A 24,536-nucleotide genomic window follows, 5' to 3' on the forward strand; every position below is an offset into this window, starting at 1 on the left:
GAGAGTTAAATTGTTTAGGAGACGCTGTGTTTTTTAAGGAAATTATTATTTTTTATTTTAAATTAATTAAAAATAATTTTAATATATTGATTTCTAAAATAAATTTTAAAAAAATTAAAAAATATATTATTTTAATATATTTTTAAATAAAAAATACTTTATTATTATTATTCAAGTAATGCTTTCTTATATTTATGTCAGAAACTTATACCACCTAATCCTTTTAAGAGTTTATTTTAAAATATAATAGCAATTGTTTATTTTAATATTTTTAATACTAAAAATTATTTTTAATATTATAATATTCTAAAAATATTTAAAAAATTAATTTTTACTTTTTTAGAAACAGGATTCAAAACGACACCGAGAAGCCCATCATATTCTAACAGAAACAACAAGATAATCATGGATTTTCACAAGGGTAGTTTTGTCAAGAAAAAAAAGAGGGAAAGACTGATCATTAGATTTCCTGTGCGACCCCATCAGTTTTCATGCACAGATGATTTACGAGAATAATTGAAACATCATTAGACCTCACATGAACACCCAGTTTACATTTTGACCAAAAAGCCCAGCCAATAACAAAATTATGACCCATAAAAAAATGTCACTTTATAGTAAATAAAAATTATATGAAGATTAATCAATTCAATAAAGTAATATAACAAAATCCCTCTTCCCTTCATTTTTATCCAATCCCGTCCGTTCATTTTATAATCAACGCATAAAAACAAGCCAAAAAAAGGAGGCCTTTACTTTTCTCCCTCTAATAAAGGTAACAGGAGCAGGAGCGAGTATCTAAGGCGCTGGGTAATGGTCTTATCTACGGTTCCTGTACATCCGGTGCAGTAGATCTTAGCCTCTTAATAATCGGTTCAGTTTCGGGGGCTTGGCTGCTGGCCGAGATGGGATTCTCGGAACGCGTGCTACAGCTCCCACAAGCAGCGGCTGCGTCAAGCACGCCAGCTGGGCTAGCCGGATCAACTAGGGCATCATCCGATAAATCCTTAAGCCGAGCCGTAGGACACGTGTCGATCAGGTATTCCTCTATTAGTTGGTGACAGCTTCTCACCATTTCCTTCAAAAAGAACACATTTTTAGTTTTTATTACACAGATTTCAATATCTCTCAGTTAATTCTCGTAAAGGTGGTGAATATTCGGAAAAATATATATATATATATATATATATATATATATATATATATATATGTATGTATGTATATATTTCCAGAAAAGACCCCACTGACAACAGAAATTATCAATTACGCCCCAAAGATTATAAATATTTACCCTGTTTACTCTCTCATGAAAGAACTGCCCAACACCAGCCTTCAATGGTATAGTATCAAAATTCTTTCCCGCAGCGGATATCACCGCAGCAGCTGCCACCGTCGACGGTGCAAAACCCAAGAAATCAATCACTGAAAAAATCCCAAGAAGATTTCAAAATGTTTCATAAAAATTGTCAAACGTCAATCAGATTTTGGGTGAGATTTGAATTACCACGGGTGGTGTTGAGAATGAGATCCGCTGATTTTTTCAAGACCCGATCGAAATTCTCGGGTTTTGTTGAGGAACAAGAAGGGAGCTTTGAAATGAAGTAATCAAGATAATCGAATGGAGTGGTTGATCGTAATCTCCAATTGAGATTGGCCATGACCCGAAGCTCCATTTTTTGAATGTTTTTGGGCTCGAATATGAATCCAGGTTCAAGTATTTGAAGGTCTAATAACAATGGCACGTCAGGTTCTTCCATTTTCGCTGCCAAAGACAAGCATGCCACTGATAGTAGCTGAAACGGCCACCCATTTTCCTGTTTCAATTAAGAAAACCCGAGCTTTAGATCAATAAGATAATAAAAATCACTCTTTTGTGTAATATGTGAGTTCACTTTCCCGCGAAATCTGATATTTTAAAGGGAAAGTTGGAAAATGGGATATTTTGATGATAAATATGGAATGTTCCTGGAAAATCCGATATTTTCTCGGGCGAGAATGGAGTTTAGCAGGAAAAGAGAAAAAAGGGAGGGCGATTTATTATTTATTTACCGGAAGAGAGTAAGAGGAAAGAAAACGGTCGAAGTAATTGACGGAGAGTAACGCCGTTAATGGCCTGAACTCGTAGTGGGCATACACCTGCATTGCCAAAACAATAGATATCACCACCACATCAATACATACACACGGGTAGACACCTACGTATCTATACACCTGTAGGTACCTTGAGGATCCAGTTGATGGAATCTTGGCGAGCCGTGATGTCAATGGAGCGGTGACGGCAACGATGGAGATAATCCGACAAGGGCATGAAGTGAGATTCAGAGTCAATCAGTTTGGTGATGGTATTCTCATCGGATGGTGGAGAAACGATGATGGATGGTGATGGTGGTGGGAATTGAAGGTGGCTAGAGATCCACGTGTCGGCATCCCGTTGGACCACCTCACTGACATCCTCCCCACAGTACAGGCTGTTAAGTGCGGAGGCAGAGCGGTCCGGTAAGTGGGAGTGGGAGTGGGAGTGGGAGTGGGAGTGAGAGTGAGACATAGTGGGGGTGGCTATGGGTTGTTAATGGCAGGAAAACGGCATTGGTAGCGGCAGAAAGAGGGAGGAAGAGAGTGTTGGTGGTGTTTGGTGGTGGCTGTCTGGTTTTGGACATGGCTTGGTTATGGGTCTTCTGGGGATAACATGTTTCGGGTGGATGCTGTTGTTGTGTGCGTCTCTCTCTCCTCTCTTGATGGGTTTTCTTTTTTTGTTTGTGTCTGGCTCTCCAGAGCTTTGAATAATGGAGGAGAGAGTGTGCGTGTGTTGAGGGATGAGAAAATGGAGAGGGGCGTGCCGTGTATTGATCTTTTCACGTGGGTTTATGAATGGTGATTTTGTTTTGACCAAAATTAAATGGAGAGCTTTTTGCTACTTATGGTTTACTTTCCCTTTTCTTTTTTGTTAAATCTCGCAATTATTGTAAAGTTTCCACCCATTAAAATTGCTTTCCACCTTCAAAATTATCAAATTAATATTTTATTTATATGTTTTTTTATATAGACAATGCAAGGAATAAATGAAAATCTTAAAAGAATATTTTAATAAATTTACTTTCCCTTCATTTGTGTGTTGAACCTACCTCCATTGTCTGTTACGGGCAACACAGCATTTCTATTTGGTAGCATGAAGTAAATAGAAACTATACTATCATGTGCATAAATGCATGTAAAGAGGGAAACGGGGCACCGAGGTTTCTGGCCCAGCGATTTTTGTAGGGTTTTCCTATCTCAGTGTGCATGTCTGTCACTCCCGCGGTGTCTTACCTGCCTACTGAGCTTGTAGGGTATTCAGTGGATCCAGAAATTAATCATGGTACGCGTAGGTTGACCCGGATACCCCGAGTTATAAATAAAAAAAAAAAAGAAGGAAGAAACCATGGGTGCGCTTAATCTAGGCGCAGTGCGAGTAGATCCCTTTGGAGATTTTACTCTACACAACACACGATTTGACTCTGAGAGATAAAAATTAAGTCCCAAAGAGAATTGTTGCTCGATGGATCGACATGTTAAATGTTTTGTGCTCAAATTAAGACAAGGGTTAGGGTTCGCCTCCTCTTTGAGGTAGTTTTTTATCGCAGTTAAAATTGTATTTGGTCGCGTTTTGTTGCCTTACCCAACACAAAATTAAGCGGCAGACCCTGTACAACTTGTCCAACCAAGATGTAGAAATCTTTCCAATGACAAATAAGATATCAATGTTTTTCAGACCTAACAAGAGAGATCGAATTTTACTAACATAGTAACATGTCATCGCTGTTGATCGATATCAATATACAGGGAGTTGTTGACTTTTTGTCCTAGCTGTAAGGCCCCTACAGGCTGAAGAAATCTTGAGTGACCCCGCTCACAGTCAAGCCCATGTGTTCCGTACACTTTGTATATGGGAACTAGGGTTGATGTATCGTGTATTTGGCTGTCAAATACCATCGTATCGAAGCACAGGCTCACCACATTATTGACCTTCGAGATTTGCAACTGTAACAATTTGGTTTCATTCCATCCAAACCACCTTTTCCTTTTCTTTTCTTTTGTCTTTTTCCATGAAGCGGGGCGGATGGATAATGCAAGGTGCTTCTTCTTGCACAGAGCCTGATGACATATCTTATAATTTGAATTTCTTTTATGTTTTTTAGTTATTTTAAATAATTTTAAAAAATAAAAAAAATCTGGGAAGGATGCTGATTTTACTGAGGAATTTGCATTTCTTTTGTCGAATTTTATCTGGCCTGATTTCCGTAGTAGCAGATTTTACTCCAAATGACTTGACAGCTTCTCTTCTCTTCTCCTTTGTTACCTAAATGGAGCACTAAACAAATAACCTTTTTTGCCAACTTATTAATCAGCGTTTGCATGCTATTTATGGTTTTGTGCCTTAATAAATCAAGGACACGGCTCACCGTGTGATGTGATATGATATGACCTTGATTTTTTCTTTTTTTTCTTTTTAGTTTTTTGCCCATGACATTATTTTGATTTAAACCACGCTCATCTGCTTCTCGCTCGAGTCTCTGCGGGCTTCAGCACCATACAACACACATAAACAGAGCTAGAATTTATGTTCAGCTTCTTCTATTATTACTTTTTTTAATGTATTTTTAAGTTAAAAGCGTTTTTAAAAACAAATTTTCCCTGTACAAAAAGTACTCCTGTTTACACGATGGGTCCCTGTGCATCCACAGTGAACTGGAAGGTATACAAAAGGTCGCCAAAACCCCATTAGCTGTTCATTTGTGAAAAAGTACTCTTGAGGTTGCAATCATACGGAATTGGAATGCAATTCTTTATGGGTTTGTCACAAATATAATTGAACCCGCGACTGCTAAACATCCAGGATCACATGCCAACACTCTGAACCTTCCATGAATCGAGGCAGTCTGACAATCAAACTGTAAGGCAAGGAATAATGAATGGGAAGGAAAGACAGCTAGAAGGAATCAGAAATTCTCGTTCAACATGATGGAGCATGGACCAAACTGATTTCAACACAAAATTTTCAATCCCCGAATTCAACCATGCTTTCTTGCCGGCCGAAGTGACACTTAAAAAGGCCTTAGACTTGGGAGTTCTACACTCCTGTTCCAATACTTCATGTTACTCCTGTTCAACGGGAATTGGGTCCAGCAGATGACCAGGGAAAAAGGGCTTCGAGATTTTAGTCACTATTCACTCCCTGACTCGTTTCAGAAAATCGTGAAAAGTCCTCCTGAGAGGATGATGCGATATGGAAGATAAACTTCTTGTCACGTTTAAACTTTAAAGGTGTGGCAATGGCCAAGACACATAGCTTTGCCAAAATGTACTCCACAGTACACAGCAAAAAGAAAAAAGAAAAAAAGAGCATCTGATTGAGACTAAATTCTATTTCATACACCTTCAAAAGTGATTTTTGAGAAATTACAACACCAGCTCTCACACAAAGCTACATAAAAACCTGCTGTAAAAGAATTTAGCTATGGTGAATTGCATTCTAACATCTGTAGGAAAAACAGATGTTAGGTTCATCCAAATAAAATAAAAAGAAAAGAAATCCTTGGCAATCAAAAAGGCCAATTCACAAAGCACGACAGATTCTTATTCTCATAAAAGAAGCGAGATAAAAAGGTTCATCACAAGCTAAAATTAAAAATATGACATGCATTATCTTCGAGAATGCTTAATAAAGCTACCATCAATTTCTTATAAAGGCACATGAATTAGGTTCCCTTTGTTACTTGTTTATCGTGAATAAAATTCTATCTGCGGTAAATTTTTCAAAGATCATTACTGTTTGCACTTGATATTTATAAATAATATTGCAATCACAAGTTTAGACTACCAAGTTGGTGTGTCTGGCTTAACTATTCCTATACAATGTAATTCTCATTTTGATATATAACATTACGCAGGTCCTGCTTGTTTTTGCATTTCAAAAACACTTTTGAAAAAACTTAAAAATTTTTTATTTTTTTCTTTACTTCAAATTAATATTTTTTTGATGTTTTTAAATCATTTTGATGCGCCGATATAAAAAAAAATATTACTTTGATACATTTCCGAGTAAAAAACACTTTGAAAAATAACCGCAACCACACTCTCAAACACGCTACTAGGAGTGCAACAAATTCAGAATTTTGTTTATTTTCACTTCTTTTCAGCTTTTCTTTGATGGCAAGGAAGAGCTCCAAAATTAGAATGAAGGGAAAAACCTGTTTTGATTCCACGGTAGTGTATAGAACTCCTCTCCCACCAGTGCCTGCCACTAAAATATCTGAACCTCTCCCACCAGTGCCTGCCACTGTCTCGGCGGGTTGTGCTGTGCGCCAGACTGTGAGTGCAGTCCAAGAAACAAGCAACTAAAATTGCCACTGTTGCTGGAGAGGAGAAGATCAATTGCATTATGTCGTTGAACTGAAGAAATCAGAACAACTTCATCAAAATACAAATCTCTTAATAAATTTATTGAACAACGATTATGCTATAAGATCAGATGCAATTCAAACATTTGTAACCAGGTGGCACCGGTGTGGACAGGGCCACGACCAGAAACCAAAAGGTATTCCTTGAAGTACTGTGGCACAGGAAGGCCCAAGAAGAGAGAAAAGCCAAGGATGAACTTTGTTCTGAAGCTATTGAGTTGCAGAACTGGAGAAATCCCAGACCAGCAGAAGCTGCTTCTCCCACAAAAATATCAGAGTCAAAAGTCGATTACATTGGTTTCCTTGAAGAGAAGTTGACAGTACAACAATGGAGCATAACTAAGAGATATTACAAAACAAATTGATCCCAATGGATCTTTATATACCACGTTCAAAAACTAGTATAGAACACATAGATTCTTGTTTGATCTTTATTTTCCATGTGAAACTTCTTACTAAGTCAACCCTTCCTCTTTGCACTACGAAGATACCACCCTATTTTGGCTCCAACCAGTGAGTTATTATGTGAGCTTGAAAAAAAGTGACAGCATGTATCAATCTTCCTAACCAACAGACAGAAAGATGAAAAATCTCATAGAAACTAAATTCATTTTCTCCTGTCGCTCACTATTTCATTTACCACAGCAATTCCTATCTGTTCAGTTTATGAAGTTGAGTCTTGAATTAGGAATGCCATATGGTTTCTACAAAAACAACTACAGAATAGAGGTATACACTGATTAGTAAGAACAGAGGGCCTAACTACCTATTGTGGTGACTATGGACTTTTCTCTAGCATCTTCTTGTAATCAGCTGGCAGTAACATGTGTTAGTAACGTTAATTCACATACAAAACTTTAACTGAGTTATGTGACTTCCAGTAGTCTTTAGTGTTTTAATCTTCATCGTTAACATTTCTATTGTAGAATCAGGCAAACTGTCCCACTGAACATCATTTTGCTCTTGGTAAAATTGATTGGTAATTTAGATCCAGCCATAAAAAACATAGAAAAGTAATACATACCCGCATAGGCAAAGAGGACACAGTAAAGAGCTGCCACAATTGGCAATGGTATGGGAAGCAAGAACAGTCCCGAATTTTCCTGTTAAAGATAAGTTGCAACAGTGTAAGAACAATTACTGAGTAAACAATGCAATGATGGTGCCAGATTTCTATTCGCAAAATTGATAAAGACTTCAAGTTGAAATGATAGGAAAAAGATAAGGAGCCTTTTTAAAAGGACAGTGGTCAATAATCATGACAGGACAAAAAGAGAATCTAGAACATTGATTGCCATGAGAAATGAAATTCAATTCATTCATAAAAAGAGAATAAAAGATTGCAATGTGGAATACTGCACTTAACACAGAAAAGAAAAGCATGAAGCCCGCTGATATTTGAACAACTCTCCGACTTCCAACTCGTGTTAATCCCAAAAGACCTGCATTTTCACTGTAAGCATAACAGAGAAAAATTAGATTACTGAATTGGTTGGAAAGAATACTAGCATTAGGACTCCATCAATTCATCACACCCAACAACAACGATATTTTACATCTATGCATAAATAGAGCATCTTAAACAAGCAACATAATAGTTTGCAAATCAACATATGGATTGTAAAATCAAGATCCTTAGCTCTAATTTATCCAACCAATGCCAGCTTTCCTTAAATTTTTTCTCTGATAGTACCAAACAACAAATTTTACAACAGCAACCATGGAATTCTACCATATGGGTCGTATACCTGAAAGTAGGTTAAGCATTTTGCTTATAGATTATGAATGTGGTAAACTATAGTCAAATGAAGGTCAGATTATCATCACATTCTCATTGAACAATCCACCCTTCAACAAAAGCAAAAAAAAAAACAACTTCAAAAAGTTTATTTTTTTTTACACTGAAGTAGTGGATCCATTTCCGGGGTATGAGTTAAGTTAGAAAAGAGTTTTGTGTCCAGAAACAACAAATAGAACGTAAAAGGTCTGAAAAAATATATAATGAGACACCAATTGGTTATGTCCTACCAGCCATCCAATACCACGGCTGAGTACAGAAGGAGGCAGAGGAGTGGCACTCCCATATCTTGATACCTCAATAATTGTACCAGTAGACTGCAGAAAAGTAAAATAACATTAACAGCATTGATTGAATAAGTGGAGTGCTTGTTAGGGGACTTTCAACAAAAAGAATTATAAAAGAACAGGAGATGGGGACTCAAAATTCAAGCAATTCATGATAGGGTTCAACTATTCATCCACATATAAATTCTCGCAAAAGAAAGTTTATTAATCCATCTTCTATCTGACAATATTCATACACCAAGCATTAAAGTTATTTAAAGAACAAGCATCCACAAATATGATTTAGAACTGGCAAAATCCTCACTGTCAGTGAACTTAAATTAGGCAAACCATTGTATTTGGCATCTATAAAAGGAGTTCAGATGGGAATCATCTTGATAAATCGTACCTCAACTATAGCAACAAAACAAGCAGCCATCATCGCAAAAACATCACCAGCGTCAAAAGTGGGACGTCCCCATTGAAATGGATATGGAACCTTTATCCTGAATATTAATAATTCATCCTGTGAATTTATATGTTATGGTAAAAAATGAATTAAATGATTCAAGGTTTCTATAGTAGATCAAAGCTCACCAAGGAGCAGCACTAATGAGCCCAGCACGATCAACACGAGAGCTAAGTTGTGTGTCTGGATGCTTATTATTATATGCACCAGCCACAGTCAAAACTGCTGGCATATGCCCATACAACTGCAATGGCAAACAGAACTGCAAACCGACTGCATATGGTGCTCCTTGATTTCATCATGTGAGGAACAAACTGCAATATTGTTTATAGTGTAAGAAAAGAAAAAAGAAACTCAATGATATTAGTAAAATTATTCGAAAACTTGAAAAACCAAAAGTAGAAAAGAATAATAATAAAGAAAAGGTAACTCTCTGTAACTTGTATCCAGTTAGAGCACATAATTGGGTGGAAAAAAGGTCCTTGCATTCTCAAATTTAACATACTAGTTCAGGATATCCAAGGTACACCATCTAAAGAAGAGCAAATAGTGAGGACACAAGGCCATTGCCTAGGAACCGGAAACCAACCCTGCTCCTTTATTTACCTACTAAAACACTTGGCTACTGAATTATTTTTGTAGTCCACCCTCAATTTCTGTTAATAAGCCAATTGTACTAGATGAAGAAACCAAATTTATTGAAAGAGACGATGCCTCTTGCTAATGATCTCTTCTGCCAACTAGGAATATGAACATAAATATCAATTAAGATCCTAGAGAGGCTCTGATCTTACAAGCACGATTTCAATTAAAAAAAAACAGTGAATTCTTTTAATCAACGATACAAGAAAATAATTGAGGATGTTGATCACCTGAGATATGAAGACCACGAAAAGGAGTGCCAGGATTCCAATTTCAACACATTTTGCCAGCTACAAGCATCAACAAAGAGAAGCATATTAAACAAAACTTGATACCCAAATGGAAGAAAAAGCAGCACTAACACATGTAGTTTCATTGACAGCTGTTCCATCTATAACATCACTAGCTTAATAGATCAAGCCTACTAGACTGCGCAAAGCTTAAACGGCCATCTATTCAAACTAAATTATCTTGAGGCAACCGACTAAAGACATGGAACACCAGTTTTTCTATGGACCTGCTAAACTCTCTCCAGTTGGAAATTGTAGGAACAGAAGCAAGAATGGTCAGGAAAGCTATTGGGAAATGCACAAAGGAAGAAAGACGTTTAAAACATGGATAAGGAAGATGTTATCCAAAAATAACGGGTAATTTTAAGCATTTCCTTGCATATTCTCCAAGAAACAAACACGGGCATAAAATTTGAGGATGGCATTTACAAAGTGAGGGAGGGAACTAAACTTAACCTGACGTGGAGTAAGAAATATGACATTAGTGCTATTGTTAGTAGATAAAGAAATGGTTATTGTGGGGATGCTAAAAGCATAGGATCCTCCAATGACCACAGGAAGCCGAGTGCCGAACCATGTCTGCAATAGAGAGTTTTATACCCGCAACAAAGAGCAGCGTGTTAATCATCTCAGCCTTCTCCACCTACAAAAATAGAAATATCCAGCTAGATGGAAATTATGGAAACACAAACTTGAAATCAAAATCAAAATCAAAATCTGTTAATCACATATATGGTTTTTACATTGAAACGGCTAATCAAAAGAACGAATATGGAAGGAATGATCACAGTAGTCCCGAGCATCACTAGGTAATGCTGAAAACCTAGTAGTATTGCTTCAGCTGAATTCAATCGAACAAGTTTTTAGAAAAATTGATTTACTGCACTAAAATTTAGTATTGGCTATACCATAATCACAATCAAGTACTGAACTTTAAATAAATGTAAGTATTTAAATCTTAATTTTGTCAGGTGGGGGGGGGGGGGGGGGGGTTCATCAATGGTGAAGTCAAGAGACTGTGGTAATCAAGAGCAAAAACAGGCATGAAAACGAAGAGTAGTCGTAGGAAGAAAAAGAAGGAGAAGACAACAGAGTTTCCATAATGTAATGCATTCAAACTTAAAAACAAAGCAAAGGAGTAATTATTACGCCAAGAAGGAGAGCTGGAGACACAGAAATCAACGCCAGGGAGCTGGTCTTTGACAGGAAATGGTGCGAACACACCAACTTTAGCAGCGCCTCCAACTGCCATTGTTTCTTTCTCTGTTTTCCTTTATGTTAAATGGCAGAAACAAGCAACAGGGAAGAGAATTGTAGGCAGTATTAGAGGAGGCAGTTAGGCAGTCATTGATCTGACTAAATGCATTAACTCTTTTTTTTCTTACATTTATCCTTTCTTTTTAGTTTCTAGGATTTTTGCTTGTTGGAATTTGAGAGATTTTATTCTTGTATGAAAGGAAAGCTATCAACTGCAGCAGATTGACAGTGACTGGCATCTACTGTCTGCCTGTTAAGAAAATGACAGGTTTACCTCTTGTGGGATAGAAATGAATATACTGTTTAAGGTTTGTTAATGGCGGATGGGTGGCCAAATTAATCCAGAGTTTTTAAACTTGACCCGCTTGTCGGCCGGGTTGTTCAATCTTAATTCTTTTTATAAATTAAAATAATATTATTTTTGTTAAAAAAATAAATAATCAATGTATTGCAACTAAGTTTTTGATCGAGTCTTGTCAGATCAACCAGCCGAGTCAACCAGGTCAACCAGCCATGTCACTCAGGATTCTGGATTAAACCACTGGGCCGGACCAGATTTTAAAACTATGATTAAACCAACGATAGGGTTTTGTACGCTTTTTTTTTTATTTTCAAAACTTAAGATTTACTCTGGATTAAAAATATATTAAAATAATATTTTTTATTTTTTAAAATTTAATTTTGATATTAATAAATTAAACTAATTTAAATATATTAATTATTTTATAAAATAAATTTATTTTTTTATTTTAAATTAATATTTTTAAATTATTTAGATATGTTGATATCAAAAATAATTTTTTAAAAATAAAATATATATATATATATTATTTTAATTGTGGGCTTGCATAGTTGCTTTTCACGGCTTTTGATTGTTGCTTTGCTCTTCCTTTAAGTTACTTATTATATATTATATTATATTATATTATACACACACACTATATTAAAACGCGAGGGAAAAATATTGTGCATTTATTATGGATACAGACTCGTTTATTATGGACGACACTACAGACTCATTGCACTGTAGACGACTGCTAGGTATTGTTAACAGCAGGACCTAGCAGCGGTGGGCTCAGAGCTGCGAGCAGGTCCTATTAAAATTTGGTCCTGCTGCCATTAGGACCCAGCAGCGGTGGGCCCTACTGCCACCAGGACTCACTGTTGTTGGGTATTGCTGACATCAGGACCCAGTAGCGATGGGCCTAGAGCTGCGAGCAGGACCCACCATCAGAACCCAGTAGCGTTGGCTGGGTCTATTTCATTCGAAATCCGGGATTGCAATTGGGCTGGGGGAAACCAGTTGACTCGCCGGATCAACCCGGAACTCGGGCAACTCGGCAAAAACCCGGTAGAGTCCTTTTCTTTTCAATTTTTTTTCTTCTACCTAGAGACCCCTTTTTTTATATATTTTTCAATTGATTACTAACTCATTTCAAAGTTCACTATATGAATATTAGAGTAATGTTTTATTTTTTCAAAGTAGGATTTGAAGTCCTTTAGTATATATGCTCTATGTTCACAAGAAAAAAGTTATTTTTTTTCAATGTGGGATAAAAAAACCTTATGAGATAATCTTTTAAACTTAATTGTTTACAATATATATAGCTTATATCCACATGAATTATTTCTTAGTTTTTTCATAAAAAATATTAAAACCTTAATTTTTTTTTCAATTTTCCCGATTTGACCCGAGTCAACCCATCTAACCCAGAACCTGACCCTTTAGCCGGGTTAACCCCCATGTCGGGTTTGATAACTATGGTTGTCATGAAAATATATTTTTTGATTTGTTATATTTTTTAAACTATCAAAATGCGTTGAAAAAATCTACATAAATAATGTTTTATAAAAAATAAAAATATTTGACCCGCGGCGGAGCGCGGGCTACATAGGTAGTCTCCTCCAAAATCCATCTCGTGTTTAAATAGATGAGAAACGTGTTAATTAATGTTGTAGCAAGGTTCTTCCCTTCATAACTTACGATGCCTACTAATATTAGGTTGCTATTAGTATTAATTAACAAAATCTTTATTGCACTACAAATTACAAAATCACAACAGAAAACTAAATGTCCTCAGTAAAAGACTGTGACTTCTGAGTGAATACATTGTGGAGTCTAGCAGTCTTTCTCGGCAATAAATTGAACTTTTCCGGTCTTTTCGCTTGAGTTGAACGTTATTTCCAGATTTGCATCTCGGCCTGTGAAGCTTGCTAGTGTCTCTTGATCGGCTTTGACTGGTCTAGGATCGTTTGTTGGGGCGTTTGTGGCTGCGTTCAAGAGGGTAGTCGTGTGGAGGTCACGAGGCTGTTGGGTTTTGGCTGGGCTGGGATGACTTTATTGTGGCTGGTCTTTAGGTGTATGGTGAGCCTTTTTCTTAGTTAGTGGGTGAGGTGGGCCATCATTGTGCATTGAGTGCTTACATTCTGTTGCTCATGTGTTTGTTTTGTAGTTTGTTCTCTTGGGGATTTTGGCTATTGCTTTGGAGAGGCTGTTTTGCTGGGTGATGAGTCAGTTTTATTTATTTATTTATTAAATGTATGGTCTGAATTGTATACCAAATCCAATATGTTTGGACTTGGCAGATAGCCAAGTCCAAGATGGCATAAGTCAGGCACGCGTGCCAAACCCAATACGCTTGGACTTGGCAGTACACAAAGTCTAAGATAGCGTAGGTCTGGCACGCATGTCAAACCCAATACGTTTGGACTTGGCAATCAGCCAAGTTCAAGGCGTTTGGACTTGGTAGTCAGTAAAGTCCAAGGTGGCATGGATCTGGCACGTATGCTAAACTCAATACGCTTGAACTTGGCGGTCAGTCAAATCCAAGGTGGTGTTGGTTTGGCACGCATGCTAGACTCAATACGCTTGAACTTGGCAGTCAGCCAAGTCCAAAATGGTGTGGGTCTGGCATGCATGCCAGACCCAATACTTTTAGACTTGGCAGTTAGCCAAGCCTAAAGCGCTTGGACTTAGCGGTGTGCCAAGCCTAAGATAACATGAGTCTAGCATGCATGCCAAACCTAAGACATCTGGACTTGGTAGTCAGCCAAGTCCAAGATAATTATCATCCTCATTGGGTCTAACCTCAGAGGAATAACCAACCTCCTTTAGGTCAAACCTCAGAAAAGAACTATAATCTTTATTCTAGCTAATTGACGTCTTAAACTCTAGTCTTTCTACATCTTTTTAGGTGTATCAAAGTCCTTCATGGACCCACCATATTCTTATTAGGTAAGGGATATTTATCCATCATTCAATGCTATCAGGGTAATTACCCTGCATACACTCATTTTATGTGCTATAAATACATTATGGGAGCTTCATGAGAAGTGGTCACGATATTAAATTCTTTACTACCTTGATATTTTATAAGATACTGACTTTACCATTTGAGGATCTAAAAGTTCCCTCATTTGGGATTGTTTTTCTTGCAGGTATTCAAGACCATTTTAATAGATTTGGAGTTCTTTAGATTGGGAAGAAATCCAAATACTTAACGTATAAATTAGCACCTATCCCAAACACCAAATAACCTTTTATTTTTTATGTTCCTGAATTTTTAAACATCATCAGTGGTGTCGTCTGTGAGAAGCTCTATAAAAAGTCATAGAAACAGTTTTCTTTAATTACAATTATTGATGGTAGAAAATTAGGACACTCTAGGAATGAGACGAGTTACCGATCTTCCTGCTACAATAGATATCTCAACTATCATACAAGCGATCCTTCAACAACTGGGGGAACAAATACAACTTCTTACCCAGACAGTCCTGACAAACCAACAAGTGAGAGAGAATCCACCACCACAACTTTCAGCTCCTCCTCAACAAATTGCTGCATCTCAACGCTCACCTTCACGATAAGAAGCCTCACCTAGCGTTTGTAGACGGCTATTTTATCCAGAGGAGCGTGGGTAAAATGATTTTTTTAAAAAAAATATTGTCTAATACATTTTCAAGCAAAAAAACTTTAAAAAACAACGTATAAACAAAAACTGTTGCATTGATCTATCTGTTGTCCTACAAAAGGATCAAATATATGGACTTATGATTATTTCGAGGGGATTGGTCTGATTGTGAAAAGTAAAGCAATAAATATATTTGAGGAGGTCCTCGGATATTGTAATTTCACATGTTCTTTTGGATAAGTGAGCATTCATGAAAAACTCACACATGATTTCACCACCCAAATGCCATAAACACTTGTAAACAAACATTATTTACAGAGATATATAACTAGTTTTCACATGTCATTGTTTTTAGAACATGGACTTGTTCATCACAAACGTCTCACTTTATGTATAGATTTAACAGATTGAAAATGGAATGTCATGGTGCAATATTGCATTCCAATCCTAGCAAGCTCTATATGTCTTGCTACAAACGACCAGTTTGATAGCCAGTTTGTTAAGAGATTATCAAATACTCTCGTTGCATGCTTTTTTATTGCACATTTATGTTTAGAATTTTCATGCTTCAAGAGTCACGATTGTGGCTTTTTTTCCCCCTCTTTTTTTCCCTTATATGTTAGAACGCCATTAGGTTTTAAGTTTCAAAATATACCATTGATTCTTCTCATCCCTTGAGCAAACAAGATTCAATTCCCAAGTTATTGGGTATTACCATGATTTTTTCTTGGTATTGTTTATAATATGCATACAGATTAGATGTTGTGATGGGATTCTATATTGTGCATACACAAGAGCCTGATTTGAGCCCACGAGCGCAAGAATTAAAGAAACTAGGCCTAACTAAGCCCATCTAGCCCATGAAACCATAGATGCAAGAATAACTTGGGTCTCAAGTAGTTAACACCTAGCAGAATAATAAAATTATCACTATAAAAGGTGATGGTTAACGCATTTGCCATAACCACTTTGGTTAATTGTATTTTGAGGCTGTTTTCACGGAAGTGTTTTGGTAATTTAACATAGTTTTAAAAAAAATAACTATGTAAAAAAATATTTAAGAATCTAATATAATTAAAAGACTCAAGCTGTGTTATTTATAACTTAGTAAAACTATTATCTCAACTTTCCTGCTTGGTAATAATGAAATAGAGCAATAAGCAATCGGGGGTAACACAATCACCTCATAGTTCATTTTACAAAAATAAAAAACTGTAAACTATGCCAAAAAATATTATTTTCCAAAAACTCTGAACCCCACCTTCATTCACCTCACCGTTAGATCAAACATGTACATGTTAATGTGAGGAGGATTGTTTCAAATGAAGTTTCTGTCATTTTAGATATTTTTTACATTGTGTTATTTTATTATTATTATTTAATTTTATTAAAAAACAAAAAAAACTTGTTTTTACGGTGTCTTCGGATCATTTTAGCTTTGGTAGCCGTGTATAAGCCATAATTTCCAGGAACATCAAATAAAAGTATCCGGTTAAGATTCAAAATGATGTTGTCTTTTAACATCCGGTTATTGACAACGATTCAGCTGAATGCCCTCTTCTCTATAAATGTGGTTGGATGCTGCTCAATGTTTTATATATACATATACACACACACACACACACACAACCATTGTGATGAATCAATATATTTTTAAATTTTATTTTTTAGTCTAAGTTTATTTTTAAAAGGATCAAAGGTAGGGTAATAACCCGATATACATGGACTTGACAAGATGTTAGACTCAGATGACATAGATTAGGCTTGCTTCCAGGCCCAACATTCTTGGGTTCTGCTAAGCACTGAGCCCAAGCAGACTCGGGCTTGACAAGTTGTCAAACCCAACATCATTGGGTTCAGCTATGCACTGAGCCCAAATACATATGGGTATGGCGAGCTGTCAGATCCAATATCCTCGGGTTCAGTTATGCCCTAAGCCCAAACAAATATGGGTTTACCAAGTTACCAGACTTAACATCTTTTGATTTAGTACGCGCTGAGCCCGAGTATATATAGGTTTGACGAGCTTCCTGACCCAACATCATTAGGTTTAGGTACGCGCTAAGCCCAAGTGGACATGGATATGACAAGCTGCCAAACCCAACGTCCTTGAGTTCAACTATGCATTGAGCCTAAATGGACATGAGTCTAGCAAGCTGTTAGACCCATTGCCCGTAGGCTTTGTATCATGCCAAGTCCAAATACATATGGGCATAACGATCATTATAGGGTTCATTTTAGGCCACGAGGCTTCATTTGTTAATTCTTATGATTTTTAACACAAAATGTTAATGTTAAGAATACTAATATCTCTACATCTCTAGGTATATAAAAGTCTTTTAAGAGCCTCTCATGTTTCCATAAACATTAATATTATGTAAGAGATATTTGTTCCTTATTAATGTTATGTAAATGATATTTATCCCTCATTAATGATATCAAGATAAAATAACTCTCTAGTCCCTCAATTTCATCAATATGACAAGGTTCAAGGGCTATAAATACCCCCTAGACCACCTAGGTAAAAGGTCCACAATCTCTTTATTCTTAATATTTTTAGCATGTACATTTTTAGAGTTTATCTCTTTAAAATATCATTGCATGTTCTCTTTATAAAGATACTTATTTAAGTATTTGAGAGTCCCTAAATCTACCAAAAAATACCTTTTGCAAGAATCAACCATTAGTCATCTTGGCTTATTAGGTAACAGTTACTAACCATTTTAGCTAAGAAGAATGAATCAGATTATTAGAACCAATAAATTAACTAATTATCCAACACATAAGCCTCATTCCTAACCTATTTAGATATTTTGAAACATCATCATTAGTATCGTTTGTGGGAAAATGAAAAAAAAATCATTAATTATTCTTCCAGAACTAGTTTATTGACATCCCTAATCATTATTAATGACAGATAATCAAAACACTCCTAGAATAGGACGCGTGACAAACCTCCATATCATAACGGACATTTCTACCCAACCTAACTTCCAACAACTCATCAAGTAAGTGTAACTCCTCAATGAGGTAGTACTTGACACTCAAGGGCAAAATCAGGCCCAACAAGCCTGGTATAACAACCTAGATCCTGGCTCTATCATAGGTTTTAGCGACCTCTATGCTAAAATTATATCATGTTTTAGCGCTAGTATATTAGTCAAGAGGAGCTCTATAAATTGTTTTGGCATTACTCAATCAAAAAAAGAATGTTGTACTTTCTTGTGCTTTTTTTTATGGTACCGATGAAGTTACTTTAGTATAAAAAAACTACTTTAATGATCAAGAATGTTCCAAAATAGCTTGGAAGACATGATTTACTATGAATACTCAATGTGCATTATTTGGGAAAGAATCCAAAGGCTATGCAATAATTTGATTACTTTAAGTCAGAATATAATTTCTTCTACTTGTCCATCTACAAGATATGGACGAGAAGAGTCTCTCTTGCGCTTGACACTCTGATCATTTGAAAATATACCACAGTTAATGACTAAGAATGTAAGTTTTTTTTATATATATGAATGATTAATTCAAAATGACTATGTTTTTATTTTCTCCATGTAATGCCTAAAGACCTCTCAACAACTTATCTTGGAAAGGATTAATTAAGGATCTTAGTGTGATAGAACATTTCATCAAGGAAATAATTGACTCGGTCTCTCTATAATGATTGTATAATTCTCTAAGAGATTGTTGTGATCTCCTTAATACAATAGCACAACTCAACTTTGAATAGATTGATCAAATATCTCTATGGTGAAATTGCATATTTCTCCGAGAAATGGATTAACTTGGTCTCCTTAGTGAGATTGCATAATTCCCTAAGGGATCGACATGGTCTTTTTAGTGCAATAGCACAACTCACATTGGAATGTATTGATTAAGGATCTCTCTAGTGTGATGTGATTGCATATTTCTCCAAGGAAGGAATTGACCCTATCTCCCTAGTGCAATTGCATATTTCTCTAGGGAAGGGATTGACTCAATCTCTCTAGTGAGATTACATAATATTCCAATGGATTGACATGGTCTTTCTAATAAGATAACACAACTTCCTTTGAAAAGGATTGATCAATAATCTCCCTAGTATGATTGCACATTTATCCAAGGAAAGGATTGTCTCGATATCCTTAATGCGATTGCACAATTCTCTAAGAGATTGACTTAGTCTTCCTAGTATGATTGCATACCTCTCAAAGGGATGGGTCTAGGGCCTCTTTAATTCAACGACACCAACCTCTAGGTGATGCCCTCACCAATTTTCTAAGCGATGTCTAAGGGTTTATCACCAATTCACCAAGGATAAGTTCACATACAGCTAGAAGAAAGGAGTAGGAACTTTTGAATAAGAATATACTTGCAACTTAGATTTTCTGTTGGTTCCAAGTAAGGGGAGAGTCCTATTAAGGTTAGGCAAAGTTCAAATCTTGCAACAATTTAAAAATCTTTCTAAGTATGGGTGTTGGAACTATATAGACTACATAAATGATTTTCTCCTGAATATTTTTCTAAGTATAGGCATTCAACTCATACAAACTGCATAAAGGATTTTCTCTTAAATTTTTTTAATATGTATGTGTGTTGGACCCACAGACTACACAAATCTAACAAAATATTTCTCATTGAACATGAAAATGAATAAAATACCAAGTTTATAAAATGTAATGATTCATTATAAAGTGACAAACCTCATAAGATCTGGGTTATTTACAAAGCTAAGTGGAGTTGGGGGGGTTAAAGTTTAAATATTAAGGTCAGACTTTTCAGTAAGGTATTTTCCATGCTGGGTAGCTGCAGCCCTAATAGGAAAGACATCAATGAAGGGCATAAGGATGGGATGTAAGGCAAAACCGAAGTTCACTTGCATTCCTCTAAACATATTAAAGAAATACAAGTTGGATATGACAAGAAATATCTTGTCCCTAACTATCCAAGATAGAGTTGTAGACCCTTCAAAAAACTTATAGAACTCCTCAAAAGAGTTCATCAGAGCCTCTAAAAACGTACGAGAGCTCTAGGCTTTTTTCTTAACAACAAGGAGCTTAACCTTCAGAGCATATTGAGATACCTTCATCTCAATTATCCCCTACTTCAGGGAGTCCATTTCATTATAGGCCAGACAAAACTCTTTTTTAATGGATCTCATATGAAGGACCTAATCTCTCGATTTCATCCTTCAACATTGTATAAGCTATATTGAGGTTCCTTTTTTAAAAGGTAATATGGTTTGCCCTAAACTTAGCAATGCCCTTCTTTACTTGGTTCCTCTTAGTCATTCAACACCTCTTAAAATGAGCGCACATCATCAAAATCTACCAAGAACAAATAATTATTAAAAATAATAGTGATAAGCTAAAATAGTTAGGTCAGACAAGAGAGTTTTCTACATTGAAGGCCATTTATCCAGTAAAAGTTAGATGGTAGTTGTAGCTCTCATTAGACATCATCAAGATGTATGAAGGTATGGTTTGGACCTTTTATAGGTGTTCACCATATTTAGGCCATTTTCTCTAAAGCTAGACCTCTCACTTAAAATAGCCTTCATGGACTGTTTTTCCTCTTTGATCAACGTAGGGAAAGCATAAAGGGCTCGACCAAAAATAAGGTTGGCATAAGCATTCTCAAACCCAAGTTATCTAACTCCTTGAAAAACATCATGGGCAAAAGTCCTAAAAATTGAAGAGGTCTATACAACTAAAATCGAGGGTAAATGTATTGGCAGTGCCACATGAGAGGTCTTCATAGTTGAGGTTACAATGTTAAACTCCACAGGGGTGGAGACCATTTTTCTCTTAAAAATGATAGCAACACCCACAATCACTTCAAGAAGGGTCAACTCCAGCTAACCCTTAACCAGAGGAGTGGTGGCTCCTCTCTTTTCCACGAGAGTAGTAGCTCCAGCCATTGCTTTCTCATGAATAATTTTTTTAGGAAAAGAAAGCTCATTTATGTTGATGAGATCATTTTTCATCTCTACTTCGGTCCTAGATCCACTTAATTTAAGAGATGAAGATCCTCTTCTTGATATAAACAAACTCTCATTCGTAGACCTTACTGAAATTTTTCATTTTCCTTTGGTTATTAACCCTACATAAAACCAAGGTCAGAAATGAATATTTTGAAGCACAAAAACAAGAGATAAAGAAGCTGCATACTTTGCAACAAGGCATGGTAATTCCCATTGGTCATCTTCTTAACGTCGTGTTCGGTTGAGGTCGAGGCCAACACATTACATGTTTTATCATCATTCGAGCTCAAACAGGGCCTATTGTTCACCTTAGAGGGGGTACTCTTAAATATTAGGCTCAACCCTAGATTTCTTGCATCTTATCTCTAGGGTTGACCGTCCCATTATATATCATTGTCATCCACATCCATTTTCACTTCTTGACAAGTTCAGGCTTGCTCTGCAAGGTCCCTTTAATGGATCTAGTGAGTTTGTTGGCAAAGGTAAAAAACTAGCACATATCATTGTCAATATCAGTACCGATAACCAAGTGGTAACAAATTCTAAAGATATTTATGGTATGCTTGATTCCAACGAGCATAAGAAACTTGTCAAAAGCATATAAGATTATCTATTTGTTGGGATATAGCTGGCCTAGACCCAATATATAATACCAAAAAACTTCTCTCATAAACCCTTGGAGAGGAAAGTTATACCCCAACTCGTACATATATATTGGGGCAATAATTTCAAAGTGGCCCTGGATGGAGGCCAAGTTCATTTGGATAATTCTTTCATCCTTGAAAGGCAATTTAGCCATGTAATCTTTTAGCTACTGATCATTTACAAAGGCTACCTCATCTATGTTTATGGTGCTAGGTGCATCATTTTTAGGGGCTTGAGGCAACCTCTTTCTTCCCAAGTGTCCCCTAAAAGTAACAAGGAAAGGACTTCTTCGATATTAAGAACTACTTTCCCCCCTTTTCAGAGATGGACATTGAAGTTTCACCCCTTCTAGTTTTAGAGCCCAGTCTAATGGACTCTTGTCCCTTATTGCTTCCTCTAATTTCTAGTTGGAACCTGAACTCATCACTAGAGGAAGCAACATCCAAACTATTAGGGTCAGATATAACTCTTTTAGAGTTCATTTTTTCTGATAAAAAGGAAGAAGAGAGAAATTTTAGGGGTTGGAATACCTAGAATGACAATTTTTTTCTTAACAAACAGAGCAAGTTTTGTTTAAGGCTTTTTCAACAATTTGTTTTTACAGAGAAATTACAAAGAGTGAAAGTAAAAGAAAAATAGAAGCGAAAGTGGTCAGGGTTGTTATAACCTAATTTTGGTCTATTAGCTTTTAATTTAATTTTACAAAGATTAAAATTTAAAATTAAAAGATCAGGGATTTATTTCGATAAAAAGTGTGATTTGTCAACTTGTGGGAAAACTAAGGACTACAATGTATTTTTGTCATTTTATCCTTATCATTAAGATAATGGTAGTTATCCCTTTTCAAATTTGATTCTTAATCAAATTCAAATCTTAAAGAAAAGAATGAATTTGTTTAAAATTTAATTTTTCATATGGAGTGGGATTCCTATACTATAAATATAGGGGGGACATTACAAAAAACCGAGGGGAGGACATTACAAAGAAGCAGAGTAAAGCACATTACACGGAAAAAACCTAGAACATCATTGTGTGCAGCCACCCCATAAAAAAATCAAAAGAAAAAAAGCTTGGTGTTTCTTTCCGGTCGTCGTCCCCCTACCCCCATCCTTCAGGATCAGGTCACACGCATGTTTTTTTTTGTTCTCTTTTGGTTGCCATAAGACGCCCTTGTTTTCTCCTCCCCCACATAATACTCCATTGACAAAACTCAACCAACAAAAGCACAGTCCCTGTCCTTGAATAATTCAGGCATGCATGCAACAATAATAATGTAATTAATTTATCAAAATAGGGAAAGAATAAGAATTTACCCGGGCATGACTATTGCTGGAGGTGACGCTGAAGGAGACGGTCGGGTGTTGCTTGCGGTTATCAATCCAACCTGTTGTTCAAGGTGGAGACGAGGTGCTGGCGCGAAGAAGATCTTCCAAATGTTGCTTCAATAGAGGCTGGAAGAATATTCGGTTGTCGTGCTACTGCTGCTATTTGATGCTCTAGGAGGAAGGATGTGACTATTGTTGCTGTTGCATTACGATATTGGTGTTGCTTGAAGTGTTAGACAAAAGAGAAGAGGTTGCTGCTGTAGCTGAGTTTTGAGGAAAACTCTTCATTGTTTTGAAGCTGCTTGTGGTTGTAGCCATAAGATCTTCAAGTGCTGCTTCTCCATTGTTGTTGGTAGTCGGCTGAGGGAGAATGAGAGCTGCTGATAGGGGAAGGAGATAATGTGTGGTTGGTCTGAGGGATCGGCCACAGAAAAGGAAGTGAGGGGAAATTTGTGTGTGTGTTTCTTTAGATTTCCCCACGGTTGAGAGTTGATGGGGAGAGGCTTGGTCACTAGTTTCCTTTGCTGGTGGCCGGTGACTGGGAGAGAAAAAGATGAGCTCTAGTCTTTTTTTGTTTTTTCCTGATGATGAGGGGTTGTAGCTTGTGAGGAGGGGGAGATTTGGTGCTCGCTGGTTATGGTGATTTCCAGCCAAGGAAAAAACGGTGAAGATAAGGGAGAGTGTCGGCACCGTAAAAAAAATTAGGTTTTTGTTTTTTATATATATTTATGTGCTCTCTTAGGTTTTCTAGCAATGGCCTTTCCAAAATCTTTGATTTGTCCTTTTTTTTATGCATTGAGATCTGTATTTATAATACAAAAGTCTCATAACATATGAAAAATAAAATTTCAAACAAACTCATTCTCTTCTTGAAATTTGGATTTGATTAAGAATCAAATTTGAAAAAGTATAACTATCATTATCTTAATCTTAATATAAGGAGAGAATGACAAAAACACATTGTATTCCCTAGTTTTTTCACAAGTTGACAAATCATACCTTTAATTAAAATCAATCCCTGATCTTTTAATTTCAAATTTTAACCCCCTTAAAATTAAATTAAAAGCAAATGAGTCAAAATTGGGTTATAACAAAGGTTATAAAGGCAATAATTTCTCATCATCATTGTTGGATGAATAACCTTTCATGACACCACAAAATCTTTAGAAATCTATTCAATTACTACATTAAATGCACATTGCTCTATTTTGTTTCCTAGAGATTCTTTTTCAATAAGGACAGAATCCCAACAATCCTACTTGAGATAACCTATCTCATGGAGGAGTAAAAAGTCTCATTAAAGATGACAACCTTTCAAATCTTTACATATTCAATACATAAAGACTTGGGGAGCTATTGATGGATCAATATATTTTTAAAATTTATTTTTTAGTCGAAGTTCATTTTTAAAAGGGCCAAAGACAAGGTGATAATCTAAGTACACATATGGGTCTAGCGAGCTGTCAGACCCAACATCATTGAGCTCAATTATGCGCTAAGTCCAAGTACATATGGGTCGAGTAAG

The 24,536-nt window shown here is 36.2% G+C and overlaps 2 protein-coding genes across 2 annotated transcripts; both read right to left on the reverse strand.

Annotated features, from left to right (window-relative positions):
- Window positions 1-662: 662 nt before the first annotated feature.
- Window positions 663-2,867, reverse strand: LOC7478664 (cyclin-D4-1). Its single transcript, XM_002298745.4, has 5 exons — window positions 2,222-2,867; window positions 2,050-2,136; window positions 1,505-1,814; window positions 1,292-1,422; window positions 663-1,078 (listed from the first exon to the last, which is right to left on the reverse strand). Exons 1-5 carry the CDS (start codon window positions 2,543-2,545, stop codon window positions 824-826), a joined length of 1,107 nt encoding a protein of 368 aa, XP_002298781.3. The 5' UTR covers window positions 2,546-2,867; the 3' UTR covers window positions 663-823.
- A 2,502-nt stretch (window positions 2,868-5,369) lies between these two features.
- On the reverse strand, window positions 5,370-11,444 carry LOC18095173 (nucleobase-ascorbate transporter 4). The gene is given in 12 exon segments (XM_024608439.2): window positions 5,370-6,689; window positions 7,462-7,540; window positions 7,804-7,890; window positions 8,466-8,552; window positions 8,911-9,007; window positions 9,099-9,196; window positions 9,198-9,284; window positions 9,843-9,902; window positions 10,359-10,496; window positions 10,498-10,545; window positions 10,646-10,743; window positions 11,052-11,444. Coding segments are annotated over 10 exon segments (819 nt in total). The 5' UTR covers window positions 11,155-11,444; the 3' UTR covers window positions 5,370-6,689; window positions 7,462-7,540; window positions 7,804-7,887.
- Between the last annotated feature and the right edge of the window lie 13,092 nt (window positions 11,445-24,536).

Source organism: Populus trichocarpa, chromosome 1 (genome assembly GCF_000002775.5).
Source record: "Populus trichocarpa isolate Nisqually-1 chromosome 1, P.trichocarpa_v4.1, whole genome shotgun sequence".
In the NCBI taxonomy this organism is placed as follows: Eukaryota; Viridiplantae; Streptophyta; class Magnoliopsida; order Malpighiales; family Salicaceae; genus Populus; species Populus trichocarpa.

Bases quoted from the DNA above. Each gene is read 5' to 3' on its own strand.
- LOC7478664 (XM_002298745.4), bottom strand. From the start codon at position 2,545: ATGTCTCACTCTCACTCCCACTCCCACTCCCACTCCCACTCCCACTTA. The intron at 2,137-2,221 runs GTACCTACAGGT...TTGGCAATGCAG, and splicing joins CCATCAACTGGATCCTCAAG to GTGTATGCCCACTACGAGTT. The intron at 1,815-2,049 runs GTAAATAAATAA...TAATTGAAACAG, and splicing joins TTTCCTCTTACTCTCTTCCG to GAAAATGGGTGGCCGTTTCA.